The sequence below is a fragment of the Scardinius erythrophthalmus genome (genome assembly GCF_964197995.2).
Source record: "Scardinius erythrophthalmus genome assembly, chromosome: 23".
Lineage (NCBI taxonomy): Eukaryota > Metazoa > Chordata > Actinopteri > Cypriniformes > Leuciscidae > Scardinius > Scardinius erythrophthalmus.
In genome coordinates this window covers 4,111,559-4,134,819 of record NC_138243.1, presented here as the reverse complement: position 1 = coordinate 4,134,819, position 23,261 = coordinate 4,111,559, and the positions used below count along the sequence as shown (strand labels likewise).

The window sequence follows — 23,261 nt, the reverse complement described above, 5'->3', positions numbered from 1 at the left end:
ACGTGCTGCTGCACATGAGAATGAACCTCATTGGTTCTTGTTGAAACACAAACGTGCTGCTGCACACGAGAATGAACCTCATTGGTTCTTGTTGAAACACAAACGTGCTGCGTAACACGAGAATGAACCTCATTGGTTCTTGCTGAAACACAAACGTGCTGCGTAAGACGAGATTGAACCTCATTGGTTTCTTGCTGAAGCTCAAACGTGCTGCGTAAGACGAGAATGGACCTCATTGGTTTCTTGCTGAAGCTCCAACGTGCTACATAACACGAGAATGAACCTCATTGGTTCTTGCTGAAACACAAACGTGCTGCGTAACACGAGATTGAACCTCATTGGTTCTTGTTGAAACACAAACGTGCTGCGTAACACGAGAATGAACCTCATTGGTTCTTGCTGAAACACAAACGTGCTGCGTAACACGAGATTGAACCTCATTGGTTTCTTGCTGAAGCTCAAACGTGCTGCGTAACACGAGATTGAACCTCATTGGTTCTTGCTGAAACACAAACATGCTGCTGCACAGGAGAATGAACCTCATTGGTTCTTGCTGAAACACAAACGTGCTGCGTAACACGAGAATGAACCTGATTGGTTCTTGCTGAAACACAAACGTGCTGCTGCACACGAGAATGAACCTCATTGGTTCTTGTTGAAACACAAACGTGCTGCGTAACACGAGAATGAACCTCATTGGTTCTTGCTGAAACACAAACGTGCTGCGTAACACGAGATTGAACCTCATTGGTTTCTTGCTGAAGCTCAAACGTGTTACGTAACACGAGAATGAACCTCATTGGTTCTTGTTGAAACACAAACGTGCTGCTGCACACGAGAATGAACCTCATTGGTTCTTGCTGAAACACAAACGTGCTGCGTAACACGAGATTGAACCTCATTGGTTCTTGCTGAAGCTCAAACGTGTTACGTAACACGAGAATGAACCTCATTGGTTCTTGTTGAAACACAAACGTGCTGCGTAACACGAGAATGAACCTGATTGGTTCTTGCTGAAGCTCCAACGTGTTGCGTAACACGAGAATGAACCTCATTGGTTCTTGCTGAAGCTCAAACGTGTTACGTAACACGAGAATGAACCTCATTGGTTCTTGTTGAAACACAAACGTGCTGCTGCACACGAGAATGAACCTCATTGGTTCTTGTTGAAACACAAACGTGCTGCGTAACACGAGAATGAACCTCATTGGTTCTTGCTGAAACACAAACGTGCTGCGTAACACGAGATTGAACCTCATTGGTTCTTGTTGAAACACAAACGTGCTGCGTAACACGAGAATGAACCTCATTGGTTCTTGCTGAAACACAAACGTGCTGCGTAAGACGAGAATGAACCTCATTGGTTCTTGCTGAAACACAACCGTGCTGCGTAACACGCGAATGAACCTCATTGGTTCTTGCTGAAACACAAACGTGCTGCGTAAGACGAGAATGAACCTCATTGGTTCTTGCTGAAACACAACCGTGCTGCGTAACACGAGAATGAACCTCATTGGTTCTTGCTGAAACACAAACGTGATGCGTAACACGAGAATGAACCTCATTGGTTCTTGCTGAAACACAAACGTGCTGCGTAACACGAGAATGAACCTCATTGGTTCTTGCTGAAACACAAACGTTACTGCGTAACACGAGAATGAACCTCATTGGTTCTTGCTGAAACACAAACGTGCTGCGTAAGACGAGAATGAACCTCATTGGTTCTTGTTGAAACACAAACGTGTTGCGTAACACGAGATTGAACCTCATTGGTTCTTGTTGAAACACAAACGTGCTGCGTAACACGAGATTGAACCTCATTGGTTCTTGTTGAAACACAAACGTGCTGCGTAACACGAGAATGAACCTCATTGGTTCTTGCTGAAACACAAACGTGCTGCGTAAGACGAGAATGAACCTCATTGGTTCTTGCTGAAACACAACCGTGCTGCGTAACACGAGAATGAACCTCATTGGTTCTTGCTGAAACACAAACGTGCTGCGTAAGACGAGAATGAACCTCATTGGTTCTTGCTGAAACACAACCGTGCTGCGTAACACGAGAATGAACCTCATTGGTTCTTGCTGAAACACAAACGTGCTGCGTAACACGAGAATGAACCTCATTGGTTCTTGCTGAAACACAAACGTGCTGCGTAACACGAGAATGAACCTCATTGGTTCTTGCTGAAACACAAACGTGCTGCGTAACACGAGAATGAACCTCATTGGTTCTTGCTGAAACACAAACGTGCTGCGTAAGACGAGAATGAACCTCATTGGTTCTTGTTGAAACACAAACGTGTTGCGTAACACGAGATTGAACCTCATTGGTTCTTGTTGAAACACAAACGTGCTGCGTAACACGAGATTGAACCTCATTGGTTCTTGTTGAAACACAAACGTGCTGCTGCACACGAGAATGAACCTGATTGGTTCTTGTTGAAACACAAACGTGCTGCGTAACACGAGAATGAACCTCATTGGTTCTTGCTGAAACACAAACGTGCTGCGTAAGACGAGAATGAACCTCATTGGTTCTTGTTGAAACACAAACGTGTTGCGTAACACGAGATTGAACCTCATTGGTTCTTGTTGAAACACAAACGTGCTGCGTAACACGAGATTGAACCTCATTGGTTCTTGTTGAAACACAAACGTGCTGCTGCACATGAGAATGAACCTCATTGGTTCTTGTTGAAACACAAACGTGCTGCTGCACACGAGAATGAACCTCATTGGTTCTTGTTGAAACACAAACGTGCTGCGTAACACGAGAATGAACCTCATTGGTTCTTGCTGAAACACAAACGTGCTGCGTAAGACGAGATTGAACCTCATTGGTTTCTTGCTGAAGCTCAAACGTGCTGCGTAAGACGAGAATGGACCTCATTGGTTTCTTGCTGAAGCTCCAACGTGCTACATAACACGAGAATGAACCTCATTGGTTCTTGCTGAAACACAAACGTGCTGCGTAACACGAGATTGAACCTCATTGGTTCTTGTTGAAACACAAACGTGCTGCGTAACACGAGAATGAACCTCATTGGTTCTTGCTGAAACACAAACGTGCTGCGTAACACGAGATTGAACCTCATTGGTTTCTTGCTGAAGCTCAAACGTGCTGCGTAACACGAGATTGAACCTCATTGGTTCTTGCTGAAACACAAACATGCTGCTGCACAGGAGAATGAACCTCATTGGTTCTTGCTGAAACACAAACGTGCTGCGTAACACGAGAATGAACCTGATTGGTTCTTGCTGAAACACAAACGTGCTGCTGCACACGAGAATGAACCTCATTGGTTCTTGTTGAAACACAAACGTGCTGCGTAACACGAGAATGAACCTCATTGGTTCTTGCTGAAACACAAACGTGCTGCGTAACACGAGATTGAACCTCATTGGTTTCTTGCTGAAGCTCAAACGTGTTACGTAACACGAGAATGAACCTCATTGGTTCTTGTTGAAACACAAACGTGCTGCTGCACACGAGAATGAACCTCATTGGTTCTTGCTGAAACACAAACGTGCTGCGTAACACGAGATTGAACCTCATTGGTTCTTGCTGAAGCTCAAACGTGTTACGTAACACGAGAATGAACCTCATTGGTTCTTGTTGAAACACAAACGTGCTGCGTAACACGAGAATGAACCTGATTGGTTCTTGCTGAAGCTCCAACGTGTTGCGTAACACGAGAATGAACCTCATTGGTTCTTGCTGAAGCTCAAACGTGTTACGTAACACGAGAATGAACCTCATTGGTTCTTGTTGAAACACAAACGTGCTGCTGCACACGAGAATGAACCTCATTGGTTCTTGTTGAAACACAAACGTGCTGCGTAACACGAGAATGAACCTCATTGGTTCTTGCTGAAACACAAACGTGCTGCGTAACACGAGATTGAACCTCATTGGTTTCTTGCTGAAGCTCAAACGTGCTGCGTAACACGAGATTGAACCTCATTGGTTCTTGCTGAAACACAAACGTGCTGCGTAACACGAGAATGAACCTCATTGGTTCTTGCTGAAGCTCAAACGTGCTGCGTAACACGAGAATGAACCTCATTGGTTTCTTGCTGAAGCTCAAACGTGTTACGTAACACGAGAATGAACCTCATTGGTTCTTGCTGAATCACAAACGTGCTGCGTAACACGAGAATGAACCTCATTGGTTCTTGCTGAAACACAAACGTGCTGCGAAACACGAGATTAACCCTCATTGGTTTCTTGCTGAAGCTCAAACGTGCTGCGTAACACGAGATTGAACCTCATTGGTTCTTGCTGAAACACAAACGTGCTGCGTAACACGAGATTGAACCTCATTGGTTCTTGCTGAAGCTCAAACGTGCTGCGTAACACGAGAATGAACCTCATTGGTTTCTTGCTGAAGCTCAAACGTGTTACGTAACACGAGAATGAACCTCATTGGTTCTTGCTGAAACACAAACGTGCTGCGTAACACGAGATTGAACCTCATTGGTTTCTTGCTGAAGCTCAAACGTGCTGCGTAACACGAGATTGAACCTCATTGGTTCTTGCTGAAACACAAACGTGCTGCGTAACACGAGAATGAACCTGATTGGTTCTTGCTGAAACACAAACGTGCTGCTGCACACGAGAATGAACGTCATTGGTTCTTGTTGAAACACAAACGTGCTGCTGCACACGAGAATGAACCTCATTGGTTCTTGCTGAAGCTCAAACGTGTTACGTAACACGAGAATGAACCTCATTGGTTCTTGTTGAAACACAAACGTGCTGCTGCACACGAGAATGAACCTCATTGGTTCTTGCTGAAACACAAACGTGCTGCGTAACACGAGATTGAACCTCATTGGTTTCTTGCTGAAGCTCAAACGTGCTGCGTAACACGAGATTGAACCTCATTGGTTCTTGCTGAAGCTCAAACGTGCTGCGTAACACGAGAATGAACCTCATTGGTTTCTTGCTGAAGCTCAAACGTGTTACGTAACACGAGAATGAACCTCATTGGTTCTTGCTGAAACACAAACGTGCTGCGTAACACGAGATTGAACCTCATTGGTTTCTTGCTGAAGCTCAAACGTGCTGCGTAACACGAGATTGAACCTCATTGGTTCTTGCTGAAACACAAACGTGCTGCGTAACACAAGAATGAACCTGATTGGTTCTTGCTGAAACACAAACGTGCTGCTGCACACGAGAATGAACCTCATTGGTTCTTGTTGAAACACAAACGTGCTGCGTAACACGAGAATGAACCTGATTGGTTCTTGCTGAAACACAAACGTGCTGCTGCACACGAGAATGAACCTCATTGGTTCTTGTTGAAACACAAACGTGCTGCGTAACACGAGAATGAACCTCATTGGTTCTTGCTGAAACACAAACGTGCTGCGTAACACGAGATTGAACCTCATTGGTTTCTTGCTGAAGCTCAAACGTGCTGCGTAACCCGAGATTGAACCTCATTGGTTCTTGCTGAAACACAAACGTGCTGCGTAACACGAGAATGAACCTCATTGGTTCTTGCTGAAGCTCAAACGTGCTGCGTAACACGAGAATGAACCTCATTGGTTTCTTGCTGAAGCTCCAACGTGTTGCGTAACACGAGAATGAACCTCATTGGTTCTTGTTGAAACACAAACGTGCTGCGTAACACGAGATTGAACCTCATTGGTTCTTGCTGAAACACAAACGTGCTGCGTAACACGAGAATGAACCTCATTGGTTCTTGCTGAAGCTCAAACGTGTTACGTAACACGAGAATGAACCTCATTGGTTTCTTGCTGAAGCTCCAACGTGTTGCGTAACACGAGAATGAACCTCATTGGTTCTTGCTGAAGCTCAAACGTGCTGCGTAAGACGAGAATGAACCTCATTGGTTCTTGTTGAAACACAAACGTGCTGCGTAAGACGAGAATGGACCTCATTGGTTCTTGCTGAAACACAAACGTGCTGCGTAAGACGAGAATGGACCTCATTGGTTCTTGCTGAAACACAAACGTGCTGTGTAACACGAGAATGGACCTCATTGGTTCTTGTTGAAACACAAACGTGCTACGTAACACGAGAATGAACCTCATTGGTTCTTGTTGAAACACAAACGTGCTGCTGCACACGAGAATGAACCTCATTGGTTCTTGCTGAAACACAAACGTGCTGCGTAACACGAGATTGAACCTCATTGGTTTCTTGCTGAAACACAAACGTGCTGCGTAACACGAGATTGAACCGCATTGGTTCTTGCTGAAACACAAACGTGCTGCGTAACACGAGAATGAACCTCATTGGTTCTTGCTGAAACACAAACGTGCTGCGTAGCACGAGATTGAACCTCATTGGTTCTTGTTGAAACACAAACGTGCTGCGTAACACGAGATTGAACCTCATTGGTTTCTTGCTGAAACACAAACGTGCTGCGTAACACGAGATTGAACCTCATTGGTTCTTGCTGAAACACAAACGTGCTGCGTAACACGAGAATGAACCTCATTGGTTCTTGCTGAAACACAAACGTGCTGCGTAACACGAGATTGAACCTCATTGGTTTCTTGCTGAAACACAAACGTGCTGCGTAACACGAGATTGAACCTCATTGGTTCTTGCTGAAACACAAACGTGCTGCGTAACACGAGATTGAACCTCATTGGTTTCTTGCTGAAACACAAACGTGCTGCGTAACACGAGATTGAACCTCATTGGTTCTTGTTGAAACACAAACGTGCTGCGTAACACGAGAATGAACCTCATTGGTTCTTGCTGAAACACAAACGTGCTGCGTAACACGAGATTGAACCTCATTGGTTTCTTGCTGAAGCTCAAACGTGCTGCGTAACACGAGATTGAACCTCATTGGTTCTTGCTGAAACACAAACGTGCTGCGTAACACGAGAATGAACCTCATTGGTTCTTGCTGAAGCTCAAACGTGCTGCGTAACACGAGAATGAACCTCATTGGTTTCTTGCTGAAGCTCAAACGTGTTACGTAACACGAGAATGAACCTCATTGTTTCTTGCTGAAACACAAACGTGCTGCGTAACACGAGATTGAACCTCATTGGTTCTTGCTGAAACACAAACGTGCTGCGTAACACGAGAATGAACCTGATTGGTTCTTGCTGAAACACAAACGTGCTGCTGCACACGAGAATGAACCTCATTGGTTCTTGTTGAAACACAAACGTGCTGCGTAACACGAGAATGAACCTGATTGGTTCTTGCTGAAGCTCCAACGTGTTGCGTAACACGAAAATGAACCTCATTGGTTCTTGCTGAAGCTCAAACATGTTACGTAACACGAGAATGAACCTCATTGGTTCTTGTTGAAACACAAACGTGCTGCTGCACACGAGAATGAACCTCATTGGTTCTTGCTGAAACACAAACGTGCTGCGTAACACGAGATTGAACCTCATTGGTTTCTTGCTGAAGCTCAAACGTGCTGTGTAACACGAGATTGAACCTCATTGGTTCTTGCTGAAGCTCAAACGTGCTGTGTAACACGAGAATGAACCTCATTGGTTTCTTGCTGAAGCTCAAACGTGTTACGTAACACGAGAATGAACCTCATTGGTTCTTGCTGAAACACAAACGTGCTGCGTAACACGAGATTGAACCTCATTGGTTTCTTGCTGAAGCTCAAACGTGCTGCGTAACACGAGATTGAACCTCATTGGTTCTTGCTGAAACACAAACGTGCTGCTGCACACGAGAATGAACCTCATTGGTTCTTGTTGAAACACAAACGTGCTGCGTAACACGAGAATGAACCTCATTGGTTCTTGCTGAAACACAAACGTGCTGCGTAACACGAGATTGAACCTCATTGGTTTCTTGCTGAAGCTCAAACGTGCTGCGTAACACGAGATTGAACCTCATTGGTTCTTGCTGAAACACAAACGTGCTGCGTAACACGAGAATGAACCTCATTGGTTCTTGCTGAAGCTCAAACGTGCTGCGTAACACGAGAATGAACCTCATTGGTTTCTTGCTGAAGCTCCAACGTGTTGCGTAACACGAGAATGAACCTCATTGGTTCTTGTTGAAACACAAACGTGCTGCGTAACACGAGATTGAACCTCATTGGTTCTTGCTGAAACACAAACGTGCTGCGTAACACGAGAATGGACCTCATTGGTTCTTGTTGAAACACAAACGTGCTGCGTAAGACGAGAATGAACCTCATTGGTTCTTGTTGAAACACAAACGTGCTGCGTAAGACGAGAATGGACCTCATTGGTTCTTGCTGAAACACAAACGTGCTGCGTAACACGAGAATGGACCTCATTGGTTCTTGCTGAAACACAAACGTGCTGCGTAACACGAGAATGAACCTCATTGGTTCTTGCTGAAACACAAACGTGCTGCATCACACGAGAATGGACCTCATTGGTTCTTGTTGAAAAACAAACGTGCTGCGTAACACGAGAATGAACCTCATTGGTTCTTGCTGAAGCTCAAACGTGTTGCGTAACATGAGAATGGACCTCATTTGTTCTTGCTGAAGTTCAAACTTGTTGCGTAACACGAGAATGGACCTCAATGGTTCTTGCTGAAGCTCAAACGTGTTGCGTAACACGAGAATGAACCTCATTGGTTCTTGCTGAAGCTCAAACATGTTGCGTAACACGAGAATGGACCTCATTGGTTCTTGCTGAAGCTCAAACGTGTTGCGTAACATGAGAATGGACCTCATTGGTTCTTGCTGAAGCTAAAACGTGTTGCGTAACACGAGAATGGACCTCATTGGTTCTTGCTGAAGCTCAAACGTGTTGCGTAACACGAGAATGGACCTCATTGGTTCTTGCTGAAGCTCAAACGTGTTGCGTAAGACGAGAATGGACCTCATTGGTTCTTGCTGAAGCTCCAACGTGTTGCGTAACACGAGAACGGACCTCATTGGTTCTTGCTGAAGTTCAAACGTGCTGCGTAACACGAGAACGGACCTCATTGGTTCTTGCTGAAGCTCAAACGTGTTGCGTAACACGAGAATGGACCTCATTGGTTCTTGCTGAATCTCAAACGTGCTGCGTAACACGAGAACGGACCTCATTGGTTCTTGCTGAAGTTCAAACGTGCTGCGTAACACGAGAATGGACCTCATTTGTTCTTGCTGAAGCTCAAACGTGTTGCGTAAGACGAGAATGGACCTCATTGGTTCTTGCTGAAGTTCAAATGTGTTGCGTAACACGAGAATGGACCTCATTGGTTCTTGCTGAAGCTCAAACGTGTTGCGTAACACGAGAATGGACCTCATTGGTTCTTGCTGAATCTCAAACGTGCTGCGTAACACAAGAACGGACCTCATTGGTTCTTGCTGAAGTTCAAACGTGCTGCGTAACACGAGAATGGACCTCATTGGTTCTTGCTGAAGCTCAAACGTGTTGCGTAACACGAGAATGGACCTCATTGGTTCTTGCTGAAACACAAACGTGCTGCGTAACACGAGAACGGACCTCATTGGTTCTTGCTGAAACACAAACGTGCTGCGTAACACGAGAATGGACCTCATTGGTTCTTGCTGAAGCTCAAACGTGCTGCGTAACATGAGAATAGACCTCATTGGTTCTTGCTGAATCTCAAACGTGCTGCGTAACACGAGAACGGACCTCATTGGTTCTTGCTGAAGTTCAAACGTGCTGCGTAAGACGAGAATGGACCTCATTGGTTCTTGCTGAAGTTCAAACGTGCTGCGTAACACGAGAATGGACCTCATTTGTTCTTGCTGAAGCTCAAACGTGTTGCGTAAGACGAGAATGAACCTCATTGGTTCTTGCTGAAGTTCAAACGTGTTGCGTAACACGAGAATGGACCTCATTTGTTCTTGCTGAAGCTCAAACGTGTTGCGTAAGACGAGAATGGACCTCATTGGTTCTTGCTGAAGTTCAAACGTGCTGCGTAAGACGAGAATGGACCTCATTTGTTCTTGCTGACGTTCAAACGTGTTGCGTAAGACGAGAATGGACCTCATTTGTTCTTGCTGAAGCTGCGTAAGACGAGAATGGACCTCATTGGTTCTTGCTGAAGCTCAAACGTGCTGCGTAACACGAGAATGGACCTCATTGGTTCTTGCTGAAGCTCAAATGTGCTGCGTAACACGAGAATGGACCTCATTGGTTCTTGCTGAAGCTCAAACGTGTTGCGTAACACGAGAATGGACCTCACTGGTTTCTTGCTGAAGCTCAAACGTGTTGCGTAACACGAGAATGGACCTCATTTGTTCTTGCTGAATCTCAAACGTGCTGCGTAACACGAGAATGGACCTCATTGGTTCTTGCTGAAGCTCAAACGTGTTGCGTAAGACGAGAATGGACCTCATTTGTTCTTGCTGAAGCTCAAACGTGCTGCGTAACACGAGAATGGACCTCATTTGTTCTTGCTGAAGCTCAAACGTGCTGCGTAAGACGAGAATGAACCTCATTGGTTCTTGCTGAAGTTCAAACGTGTTGCGTAAGACGAGAATGGACCTCATTGGTTCTTGCTGAAGCTCAAACGTGTTGCGTAAGACGAGAATGGACCTCATTTGTTCTTGCTGAAGCTCAAACGTGCTGCGTAACACGAGATTGAACCTCATTGGTTCTTGCTGAAGCTCAAACGTGTTGTGTAACACGAGAATGGACCTCATTTGTTTCTTGCTGAAGCTCAAACGTGTTGCGTAACACGAGAATGGACCTCATTTGTTCTTGCTGAATCTCAAACGTGCTGCGTAACACGAGAATGGACCTCATTGGTTCTTGCTGAAGCTCAAACGTGTTGCGTAAGACGAGAATGGACCTCATTTGTTCTTGCTGAAGCTCAAACGTGCTGCGTAACACGAGAATGGACCTCATTTGTTCTTGCTGAAGCTCAAACGTGCTGCGTAAGACGAGAATGAACCTCATTGGTTCTTGCTGAAGTTCAAACGTCTTGCGTAAGACGAGAATGGACCTCATTGGTTCTTGCTGAAGCTCAAACGTGTTGCGTAAGACGAGAATGGACCTCATTTGTTCTTGCTGAAGCTCAAACGTGCTGCGTAACACGAGATTGAACCTCATTGGTTCTTGCTGAAGCTCAAACGTGCTGCGTAACACGAGAATGGACCTCATTTGTTCTTGCTGAATCTCAAACGTGCTGCGTAACACGAGAATGGACCTCATTGGTTCTTGCTGAAGTTCAAACGTGCTACGTAAGACGAGAATGGACCTCATTTGTTCTTGCTGAAGTTCAAACGTGTTGCGTAAGACGAGAATGGACCTCATTTGTTCTTGCTGAAGCTCAAACGTGCTGCGTAACACGAGAATGGACCTCATTTGTTCTTGCTGAATCTCAAACGTGCTGCATAACACGAGAATGGACCTCATTGGTTCTTGCTGAAGTTCAAACGTGCTGCGTAAGACGAGAATGGACCTCATTTGTTCTTGCTGAAGTTCAAACGTGTTGCGTAAGACGAGAATGGACCTCATTGGTTCTTGCTGAAGCTCAAACGTGCTGCGTAACACGAGAATGGACCTCATTTGTTCTTGCTGAATCTCAAACGTGCTGCGTAACACGAGAATGGACCTCATTGGTTCTTGCTGAAGCTCAAACGTGCTGCGTAACACGAGAATGGACCTCATTGGTTCTTGCTGAAGCTCAAATGTGCTGCGTAACACGAGAATGGACCTCATTGGTTCTTGCTGAAGCTCAAACGTGTTGCGTAACACGAGAATGGACCTCACTGGTTTCTTGCTGAAGCTCAAACGTGTTGCGTAACACGAGAATGGACCTCATTTGTTCTTGCTGAATCTCAAACGTGCTGCGTAACACGAGAATGGACCTCATTGGTTCTTGCTGAAGCTCAAACGTGTTGCGTAAGACGAGAATGGACCTCATTTGTTCTTGCTGAAGCTCAAACGTGCTGCGTAACACGAGAATGGACCTCATTTGTTCTTGCTGAAGCTCAAACGTGCTGCGTAAGACGAGAATGAACCTCATTGGTTCTTGCTGAAGTTCAAACGTGTTGCGTAAGACGAGAATGGACCTCATTGGTTCTTGCTGAAGCTCAAACGTGTTGCGTAAGACGAGAATGGACCTCATTTGTTCTTGCTGAAGCTCAAACGTGCTGCGTAACACGAGATTGAACCTCATTGGTTCTTGCTGAAGCTCAAACGTGTTGTGTAACACGAGAATGGACCTCATTTGTTTCTTGCTGAAGCTCAAACGTGTTGCGTAACACGAGAATGGACCTCATTTGTTCTTGCTGAATCTCAAACGTGCTGCGTAACACGAGAATGGACCTCATTGGTTCTTGCTGAAGCTCAAACGTGTTGCGTAAGACGAGAATGGACCTCATTTGTTCTTGCTGAAGCTCAAACGTGCTGCGTAACACGAGAATGGACCTCATTTGTTCTTGCTGAAGCTCAAACGTGCTGCGTAAGACGAGAATGAACCTCATTGGTTCTTGCTGAAGTTCAAACGTGTTGCGTAAGACGAGAATGGACCTCATTGGTTCTTGCTGAAGCTCAAACGTGTTGCGTAAGACGAGAATGGACCTCATTTGTTCTTGCTGAAGCTCAAACGTGCTGCGTAACACGAGATTGAACCTCATTGGTTCTTGCTGAAGCTCAAACGTGTTGCGTAACACGAGAATGGACCTCATTTGTTCTTGCTGAATCTCAAACGTGCTGCGTAACACGAGAATGGACCTCATTGGTTCTTGCTGAAGTTCAAACGTGCTGCGTAAGACGAGAATGGACCTCATTTGTTCTTGCTGAAGTTCAAACGTGTTGCGTAAGATGAGAATGAACCTCATTTGTTCTTGCTGAAGCTCAAACGTGCTGCGTAACACGAGAATGGACCTCATTTGTTCTTGCTGAAGCTCAAACGTGCTGCGTAACACGAGAATGGACCTCATTGGTTCTTGCTGAAGCTCAAACGTGTTGCGTAACACGAGAATGGACCTCATTTGTTCTTGCTGAATCTCAAACGTGCTGCGTAACACGAGAATGGACCTCATTGGTTCTTGCTGAAGTTCAAACGTGCTGCGTAAGACGAGAATGGACCTCATTTGTTCTTGCTGAAGTTCAAACGTGTTGCGTAAGACGAGAATGGACCTCATTTGTTCTTGCTGAAGCTCAAACGTGCTGCGTAACACGAGAATGGACCTCATTTGTTCTTGCTGAAGCTCAAACGTGCTGCGTAAGACGAGAATGAACCTCATTGGTTTTGCTGAAGTTCAAACGTGTTGCGTAAGACGAGAATGGACCTCATTGGTTCTTGCTGAAGCTCAAACGTGCTGCGTAAGACGAGAATGGACCTCATTGGTTCTTGCTGAAGCTCAAACGTGCTGCGTAACACGAGAATGGACCTCATTTGTTCTTGCTGAAGTTCAAACGTGTTGCGTAAGACGAGAATGGACCTCATTGGTTCTTGCTGAAGCTCAAACGTGCTGCGTAAGACGAGAATGAACCTCATTTGTTCTTGCTGAAGTTCAAACTTGTTGCGTAACACGAGAATGGACCTCATTTGTTCTTGCTGAAGTTCAAACTTGTTGCGTAACACGAGAATGAACCTCATTGGTTCTTGCTGAAGTTCAAACGTGTTGCGTAAGACGAGAATGGACCTCATTTGTTCTTGCTGAAGCTCAAACTTGTTGCGTAACACGAGAATGGACCTCATTTGTTCTTGCTGAAGTTCAAACTTGTTGCGTAACACGAGAATGGACCTCATTTGTTCTTGCTGAAGCTCAAACGTGCTGCGTAAGACGAGAATGGACCTCATTGGTTCTTGCTGAAGTTCAAACGTGTTGCGTAAGACGAGAATGAACCTCATTTGTTCTTGCTGAAGTTCAAACTTGTTGCGTAACACGAGAATGGACCTCATTGGTTCTTGCTGAAGCTCAAACGTGTTGCGTAACACGAGAATGGACCTCATTTGTTCTTGCTGAATCTCAAACGTGCTGCGTAACACGAGAACGGACGTCATTGGTTCTTGCTGAAGTTCAAACGTGCTGCGTAAGACGAGAATGGACCTCATTGGTTCTTGCTGAAGCTCAAACGTGCTGCGTAAGACGAGAATGGACCTCATTGGTTCTTGCTGAAGCTCAAACGTGCTGCGTAACACGAGAATGGACCTCATTTGTTCTTGCTGAAGTTCAAACGTGTTGCGTAAGACGAGAATGGACCTCATTGGTTCTTGCTGAAGCTCAAACGTGCTGCGTAAGACGAGAATGAACCTCATTGGTTCTTGCTGAAGTTCAAACGTGTTGCGTAAGACGAGAATGGACCTCATTTGTTCTTGCTGAAGTTCAAACTTGTTGCGTAACACGAGAATGAACCTCATTGGTTCTTGCTGAAGTTCAAACGTGTTGCGTAAGACGAGAATGGACCTCATTTGTTCTTGCTGAAGTTCAAACTTGTTGCGTAACACGAGAATGGACCTCATTTGTTCTTGCTGAAGTTCAAACTTGTTGCGTAACACGAGAATGAACCTCATTGGTTCTTGCTGAAGTTCAAACGTGTTGCGTAACACGAGAATGGACCTCATTTGTTCTTGCTGAAGCTCAAACTTGTTGCGTAACACGAGAATGGACCTCATTTGTTCTTGCTGAAGTTCAAACTTGTTGCGTAACACGAGAATGGACCTCATTTGTTCTTGCTGAAGCTCAAACGTGCTGCGTAAGACGAGAATGGACCTCATTGGTTCTTGCTGAAGTTCAAACGTGTTGCGTAAGACGAGAATGAACCTCATTTGTTCTTGCTGAAGTTCAAACTTGTTGCGTAACACGAGAATGGACCTCATTTGTTCTTGCTGAAGCTCAAACGTGTTGCGTAACATGAGAATGGACCTCATTGGTTCTTGCTGAAGCTCAAACGTGCTGCGTAACACGAGAACGGACCTCATTGGTTCTTGCTGAAGTTCAAACGTGTTGCGTAAGACGAGAATGGACCTCATTGGTTCTTGCTGAAGCTCAAACGTGCTGCGTAACACGAGAATGGACCTCATTGGTTCTTGCTGAAGTTCAAACGTGTTGCGTAAGACGAGAATGGACCTCATTGGTTCTTGCTGAAGCTCAAACGTGCTGCGTAACACGAGAATGGACCTCATTGGTTCTTGCCGAAGCTCAAACGTGTTGCGTAACACGAGAATGGACCTCATTTGTTCTTGCTGAAGCTCAAACGTGTTGCGTAACTCGAGAATGGACCTCATTGGTTCTTGCTGAAGCTCAAACGTGCTGCGTAACACGAGAATGGACCTCATTGGTTCTTGCTGAAGTTCAAACGTGTTGCGTAACACGAGAATGGACCTCATTGGTTCTTGCTGAAGCTCAAACGTGTTGCGTAACACGAGAATGGACCTCATTTGTTCTTGCTGAAGCTCAAACGTGTTGCGTAACTCGAGAATGGACCTCATTGGTTCTTGCTGAAGCTCCAACGTGTTGCGTAACTCGAGAATGGACCTCATTTGTTCTTGCTGAAGCTCAAACGTGCTGCGTAACATGAGAACGGACCTCATTGGTTCTTGCTGAAGCTCAAATGTGTTGCGTAACATGAGAATGGACCTCATTGGTTCTTGCTGAAGCTAAAACGTGTTGCGTAACACGAGAATGGACCTCATTGGTTCTTGCTGAAGCTCAAACGTGCTGCGTAACTCGAGAATGGACCTCATTGGTTCTTGCTGAAGCTCAAACGTGTTGCGTAACTCGAGAATGGACCTCATTGGTTCTTGCTGAAGCTCAAACGTGTTGCGTAACACGAGAATGGACCTCATTTGTTCTTGCTGAAGCTCAAACGTGCTGCGTAACACGAGAATGGACCTCATTGGTTCTTGCTGAAGCTCAAACGTGCTGCGTAACACGAGAATGGACCTCATTGGTTCTTGCTGAAGCTCAAACGTGCTGCGTAACTCGAGAATGGACCTCATTGGTTCTTGCTGAAGCTCAAACGTGTTGCGTAACTCGAGAATGGACCTCATTGGTTCTTGCTGAAGCTCAAACGTGTTGCGTAACACGAGAATGGACCTCATTTGTTCTTGCTGAAGCTCAAACGTGCTGCGTAACACGAGAATGGACCTCATTGGTTCTTGCTGAAGCTCAAACGTGCTGCGTAACTCGAGAATGGACCTCATTGGTTCTTGCTGAAGCTCCAACGTGTTGTGTAACATGAGAATGGACCTCATTGGTTCTTGCTGAATCTCAAACGTGCTGCGTAACTCGAGAATGGACCTCATTGGTTCTTGCTGAAGCTCCAACGTGTTGCGTAACACGAGAATGAACCTCATTGGTTCTTGCTGAAGCTCAAACGTGTTGTGTAACATGAGAATGGACCTCATTGGTTCTTGCTGAATCTCAAACGTGCTGCGTAACTCGAGAATGGACCTCATTGGTTCTTGCTGAAGCTCCAACGTATTGCGTAACACGAGAATGAACCTCATTGGTTCTTGCTGAATCTCAAACGTGCTGCGTAACACAAGAATGGACCTCATTGGTTCTTGCTGAAGCTCAAACGTGTTGTGTAACATGAGAATGGACCTCATTGGTTCTTGCTGAATCTCAAACGTGCTGCGTAACTCGAGAATGGACCTCATTGGTTCTTGCTGAAGCTCCAACGTGTTGCGTAACACGAGAATGAACCTCATTGGTTCTTGCTGAAGCTCAAACGTGCTGCGTAACACAAGAATGGACCTCATTGGTTCTTGGTTCATAAACGCCAGATGTATTAAATATTATACTCCACAACAAACACTATTTTTCTTTTAGGATTCTTTGCCTTGATGTTCTATACAGGCCTAATGCTCCATTTAAAAAAAAAATGGTATTTTCCTGATTTATTCCATATGTCAGGTTTACAGGGATTATTCTGTGTAATGTGCAGCTCTGTCTTTACAGCTTATATGGATACCTCAGACTGGGAGTTTCCTGACGTGTGTAAATATTACTTTGGGGCATTTGGAAAATGGTCGAGCCTCATCTTCTCACTGGTGTCACTGGTTGGTGCAATGGTGGTCTACTGGGTTCTCATGTCCAACTTCCTGTTCAACACAGGGAAATTCATTTACAGTAAGTGACAGTTGTCCCCACCATTCCCCGTGTTTTTCTGCTGTCCATTAGCTGATGGGATGTTGATGTTTTCTAGGAAGATCTGGATAACTGCTTGTATATTTTGTATCCACAGACTATGTTCACAATGTCAGCTCATCAGATATTTTTGGCACAAATGGAACAGACAGAGGTGAGTCGTCATAGTGATTTATTATGATTATGATTATTTTTAGTAGTACTAGTAATTGGTTTGAAGACGTGAGCCTGGTCTCTTTGGATTCCTCGAATAATACCCAGGGTTAAATGGTTTGATTCTTTTTTTCTTTCTTTTTTTGCAAAAAGCTGTATTTTATTTGAACAAAATTTCAGGGCATCGTTCCAATGACACTTACCAAGTAATTTTGAGACGGCACCATCGAGTGGTTGGGAAGTTATGCATGAATCATGAGTCTGTCAGCCATATTGCCTAGAGAAGGTTTTTGCCAATCCTCTTACAAATTATGACTGTTTTTTGCACCGTTTAATTTTCAGACATGGCCTCACAAAAATTATTCACTATGCTTTTATATTCCAAACCATTTGTGTGACACTATAACAAATGTGATCATGAAGATCACAAAATGCAAGTATCTACTGAAATGAAATTGTAAAAATTCTTTTTTTTTTTTTTGCTTTAAAAAAATCTACTTAAATCTAACTTTAGAGCTGATTTGCCTGAAACATATATTTTTTTTTAAACATTGGTCCAATATTGGGATGATTAGAGATGTTTAGACATGCTCATTTGGCTAGTGAAGCTGCATTTCATGTCATTCATTCATTGCTTCAAAATGAGAAGGTGTGTTTCTCTCGCACTAGTGATTTGCCCGTATCCAGATGTGGACCCAGACAGGAACAGCAGCTCTCTCCTGAACGATGCGAGTGGGAACAGCACAGGTCAAGTGTTCGACCTCTGGTGGAGTAAAACCAACACCATCCCGTTTTACCTCATCGCTCTGCTGCTGCCGCTGCTCAACTTCCGCTCCGCCTCCTTCTTCGCCAGGTTCACTTTCCTAGGTATGGCCTTTATTTTCCCAGCTAGAGGGCTGATGTTTCATGAAAATGAGTTTTTTAGGCAAGAAAGACATTTAGGCCACATTTACACATAGCCGGGTATTTAGAGAAACGAATATTTCTCCCCCTCCGTTTTCAAAAATAACATCGTGCACACAACATCATTTTCAAAAAAAGTTGTCGTTTACATCAACCCGCATAAATACAATGGGCGGCAGTGTAGGGAGAAGGATAAAGCCATGCAAGCAAATCAGAATCCTCAAAATCGACAACAACGAATAGCTCGAGCGACTTCCTGTTCCTTTTAAAACAACAGACATAGCGCAAGGTTTGTTCGTGTGGACAGACAGCGAAGCAAATGCAAACAGGCCAAAAGTGTTTGCACAAAAGTAAAAATGAGTACCACTTTAACAGCATCCATGATCAAATAGTTGCCAAACAAACTCTAAACATAGGGCGCTCACATGACGTAAGCATTTTCTGGCGCATAATGTGACGTTTGAGAACCTAAAACCCCGTTTCTCCCAGTTGACACAGTAACACATAACCGGCGTTTTCAGAAATCTCCACTTTGGCCGGAGTTTTTAGAAATAATCGTTTTCTGGGATAAAAACGGCGTTTTCGTGTAAATGACAGGCCAAAACGCAGGGAAATATCTGCGTTTTCCCATCGTGTAAACGGGGCCTTAGATATCAAGGCATTTGGCATATGCACATCCACTAGTAGGAATTGAGGGTGTAATAAGTTTTGCTATATTAGTCTGTCATGTGTGTATTAGTATAGACTAGATATTGGGGGTACTAGTTTATGAGTGATCTTGCACTCCAAGACAAGCATTTTGGACTTGATCTGATCTGGGATGGTGGTGAGATAGTGGAAGGAGCGTAGCAGAGATGTGATGTGAAAATACTTGGAGAGGTTAAATGTTGAACTGGGTCAGTTGCATCGGTCAAGAAGACTGAGCAGAGAAAGACTCTCAAAATCTACATATTACAGGTCATTATCACATGACGGTTCATGACTTTCTGGTCTATTGAAATAGAATAATCTTGCCGGTGGTGTTTTAGGACTGATATGAACAGCAGCTTGTGTTTTCAGCTGTCAACCTGTTGTCTAAGAGGCTTTCATTGTTTTTCACAGGCACTATATCGGTGATCTATCTCATCTTTTTGGTCACATATAAAGCTTGTCGACTGGGCTTTCACCTGGAGTTCCACTGGTTCGATCCTTCGAGTCAGATTTTTGTTCCAGGTAAAGGAATCTTTTTTTTCTTTTCCTTTAATCTTGCAACATCTTGAGAAAGAAGTCATGAAATCACGTTAACACATTTTGAAGGCATATCTATGGTTCTTTATTCATTTCCTTTTTTTACACGACTCTGTTACCCTTTTTACTCAGAAGAGCCCAGCATTAAGCCACAAGCTCAGCGTTGTGTAGTTGAAGCTTAAGTTTCAGAAAGTTAATTCAGCTTTGACCCCATTTGCTGTTTAACTTTTGAAACAACCAATAGCCCCTTTCAATTGCCGGACAATTTGCTTGACATTAAATTTCCAATTTAAGTGCAAAATCAGGCATCCAAAGATCGAAAAGTTTTGCAAACCCGCATTTATTTTGTCCTTTCTTTTCCTTTTCTTTTGAGTTGAGTCATGTGAAAGAGAATTGTGGTGGTGTGAATAAGCACATACTGATTTATGTGAAATGTGTGGTTGTCTCTGGTTTGATTTAGAGTTCAGACCTCTGTTTGTTCAGCTGAGTGGAGTTCTCACATTAGCATTTTTCATTCACAACTGCGTCATCACGCTTATGAAGAGCAACAGACATCAAGAAAACAACGTGAGTGTTCTCCGTCTGTCTTCATCACTGCATGATTACTCACTCAGCACATTCATTTTCCACACATTATACTTGTGCGTTGTGTGCAAAAGTGACTGAGACAGATAGTGCTGCTAAAGACGTAGCGTTGAACTCTCTACAAAGGGGAAATAGGAGATGAGTCATTGTGGTGGAGATTGAGCTGTCAGTAGGAACAGAAATAACCTCAGTGTCAGCCATTTTTCTGTCTATGTAATGATTTTTGGACATTTGTGTAGTTTGGTCATAATGCTTCATTTCACATTGTCTAGTCACTGAGCAAACAGGAAATGTTTATTATGGCAACATGAAGATTTCCCTTTTTTTATATTTGAGTGAGTCTCACAAAACCTTTTCAAGAATACCCAGATAACATTTCACCAAAAAAATTGGTTATATATTAATTATATTATATTATATAATTTTTTTTTAAACCTAAACCGGGGTTCGTGAAGGAACCGCAGGGGGGTTCACGAGCTGAAGAAAACCTAATAATTAATTAAATGAAATCTAACATTAAAATAATCAGTGTGTGTGTGTGTGTGTGTGTGTGTGTGCTCTCAGGTGCGGGATCTGTCGTTGGCATACCTGCTGGTGGGACTGACGTACCTGTATGTGGGAGTGCTGATCTTCGCTGCTTTCCCCTCGCCACCGCTGTCGAAAGAGTGCATCGAACCGGTAAGACCTGCAGATGGAGCATCATAAACGTTCAGCCGTTAGAAGTGCAGCCATTAATCTTGACGCGGTCGTCTCCTCGATTGCAGAACTTCCTGGACAACTTTCCCAGCAGTGACGTCCTGGTGTTCGTGGCGAGGACCTTCCTCCTGTTCCAGATGACCACGGTGTATCCGCTGCTCGGGTACCTGGTGCGCGTGCAGCTCATGGGACAGCTCTTCGGGGACCATTACCCAGGGTCAGTAATAACTGTGGTCACTGATCACTATAATAACACAGGCTCACTATTAACTAACTAACTACGACTTTTCGTTCAGTTCTGCAACATCATTACGCCACGGCCTTACTCATAAACAATTACAAAACCCCATGAAAATGCTTGGAAATCATGTATTATGAGCAGAACTGCCTGGTTATTGCAGACACACTGTATATTTATGAATGATCTTAATGTCATTAAGTCTACATGATTACTCTATTCGCATCAATCCCTAGTTTCCTCCATGTGTTTCTGCTGAACGTCCTGGTCGTCGGAGCTGGAGTTGTGACGGCCAGGTTTTACCCCAACATCGGCTCCATCATCAGGTAAGAGCAGTGCAGGATTGGCTAACAGGATCAGTTGGACTGGTGTTCTTGAACTGTGGTGTGTTTGCGCTCAGGTATTCGGGGGCCATCTGTGGCCTGGCTCTGGTGTTCGTGCTTCCCTCTCTGATCCACATGGTGTCTCTGAGACGCAGAGGAGAGCTGCGCTGGCCCTCGGCGCTCTTCCACGGCCTCCTCATCCTCCTCGGGGGAGCCAATCTGCTCGGACAGTTCATCATGTGACGCGCTCGCGTCAAGCTTTCGCAGGAGACGAGTCTTGGTGCCGGAAGGATTGACCTACTAAACTCAAGAAACCCACTCGAAGGCACCAAACATCGAAGTTTTGACACTTGAAAAAAGTTATAGATTTGTCATATTGCTTTTAACCGCTCTTACTAGCTCAAGACAAGCTATTTCAACAGGGATTTGATCATAAAAAAAAAAAAAAAATTTTCTTTATAATCATAATAATCGGTTTAGTTGAATGCGGAGTGAAGACGCTTGTGTTACATGTGATGAGCAGATGATGGTCTGAACGCCAGTGGATTCTGCCTAACATCATTGTTGCTTCCAGTGAGAGCGAGATGAAGTTAGGTGACCTCGAAGCTCTCGACCCGGTCCTCGCTGTGACGGTGTTGCATCAGTGTACTGAAATATAATCTGTGTGATTAATGGATACATAAAGGGAAACTGAAGTCTCTAGACTGAGTTACAGGCGCACATTTCCTGACGTCATTCTCCAGCTGAATCTGAGCGTACTAATGCATTCTGGGTGAGTTCATGTCACTTTATGAAGTATGTGCACAACAATAAGGGAAGCTTAAATTTGCACACTTTTGTGAGATTCCAAATCTTGAGTCACTTTTCTGTCTTATGTTCTTGTGTTTTTAAACCATTAAATTGAAGTGACATTGTAACCTTTCTATATTTGAACTTGCGTTTCAGAGTATAAAATGAACAGCATAGTTCAACCCTCAAACAATCCAGTACAAGTGTTCTTGTTAAGAGAGGGAGTTTTAATGGTTTCCTTCATCATGTTTCAAAAGTGCAAAACTAAACGTGCTGCTTTTTTACAGGAAAACTGTTGAACGTCATACAAGTAAATGTGTTTTCATATCGCAGCCAAACATTTTTATTATAAAGTGTCGGAAGAAAAAAAATGTTTTAAACATCTGTTGTGAATAAAAGGAATAAACTGTTCATGTTCCATCAAAGTTATGATTTCACCCTGTCCATCATTCCCAGTCACACCTTTAGTAATCAACAACATCATCTCAGTTTCTGAAGTGGACAAAGTCTGTTCTACACAAAGAGAAAGGCTCATATATTTAGATGGAAAATTGCGGATTTATACTTTTCAGTTAAACTCAATACTTTTAAAATGGGGTGTTTATGAAATGTGAACCTGACTGTTAATCAGAGTTATGATCGTGTCTTGTTCTGATTGAGTAGTTGATGAGCGTGTGTGTTTGTGTGTGTGCAGGCCAGCCAACAGTCTTGCCTGGGCCCGGGACGAGATAATCTTAGATGGGCCCCCCCCGCACCCAGATCTCTCCCTTTCCCTTGCTCTTCCTCTCCTCTGACTATCATGAGCTAGCCATGAGCAATACATTTGTTACTGTATTTATTAATCTTTGTCAGTCTTAGTTAATAAAAATCCAGCTGTTCATTGTTTGTTCATGTTACTTCACAGTGCATTAACTAAGTTAACAATCTTTTGATTCCAATAATGTAGGCTATAGTAGCCTAAATATTAAAACTAACATTAACAATGCCACTATCTTGACCACTAATAACTCTAATATTACATATTTTTTCCACAAATAGGCCTATTTTAATGATTTTTTTATTATTATTCCATAATTTAATGAGGGCTCAGTTCTCGTTACCCATCAGCGGGCGTGTGTGTGTGTGTGTGTGTGTGTGTGTGTGTGTGTGTCAGGTGAAGAGCTCAGTGTAGTCCGCTGTGGCCTCAGTCTGTCCGCACGCCTGCAGCAGGAACTCCTCTTCTCCACACGAGCTCAGCGGCTCCACCTGGTGCAGAAACACACAGTTACACGAGCCTTGAGCTCCAAACACTGAATCACTTCATCCATGATGATCAATGTGGCGTGAGAA

The 23,261-nt window shown here is 44.1% G+C and overlaps 2 protein-coding genes across 9 annotated transcripts in view; one reads left to right on the top strand and one right to left on the bottom strand.

The window, feature by feature from the left end:
- The window catches only part of slc38a9 (solute carrier family 38 member 9), a 35,324-nt gene extending 12,514 nt beyond the window's left edge, over positions 1 to 22,810 (top strand). The window contains exons 7-16 of one of the 2 annotated variants that reach the window (XR_014029283.1): positions 16,830 to 17,000; positions 17,116 to 17,172; positions 17,841 to 18,038; positions 19,176 to 19,286; positions 19,762 to 19,868; positions 20,451 to 20,564; positions 20,651 to 20,799; positions 21,057 to 21,146; positions 21,221 to 21,915; positions 22,627 to 22,810. Coding sequence is in view for 1 of the 2 variants with exons in the window: in XM_081354302.1 (XP_081210428.1) it covers positions 16,830 to 17,000; positions 17,116 to 17,172; positions 17,841 to 18,038; positions 19,176 to 19,286; positions 19,762 to 19,868; positions 20,451 to 20,564; positions 20,651 to 20,799; positions 21,057 to 21,146; positions 21,221 to 21,386 (1,163 nt within the window). In the remaining variant the exon portion in view is untranslated. Of the gene's footprint in view, positions 1 to 16,829; positions 17,001 to 17,115; positions 17,173 to 17,840; positions 18,039 to 19,175; positions 19,287 to 19,761; positions 19,869 to 20,450; positions 20,565 to 20,650; positions 20,800 to 21,056; positions 21,147 to 21,220; positions 22,355 to 22,626 lie in introns of those variants that run through there. The other variant, XM_081354302.1, reaches the window with a different exon arrangement.
- The window catches only part of sh2d4a (SH2 domain containing 4A), a 46,346-nt gene continuing 45,231 nt past the window's right edge, over positions 22,147 to 23,261 (bottom strand). For all 7 annotated transcript variants that reach the window (XM_081354303.1, XM_081354305.1, XM_081354304.1 and 4 more), the window contains one exon: positions 22,147 to 23,177. In XM_081354303.1, coding sequence (XP_081210429.1) covers positions 23,082 to 23,177 — 96 coding nt within the window. In that variant the 3' untranslated portion in view covers positions 22,147 to 23,081. The remainder of the gene's footprint in view (positions 23,178 to 23,261) is intronic.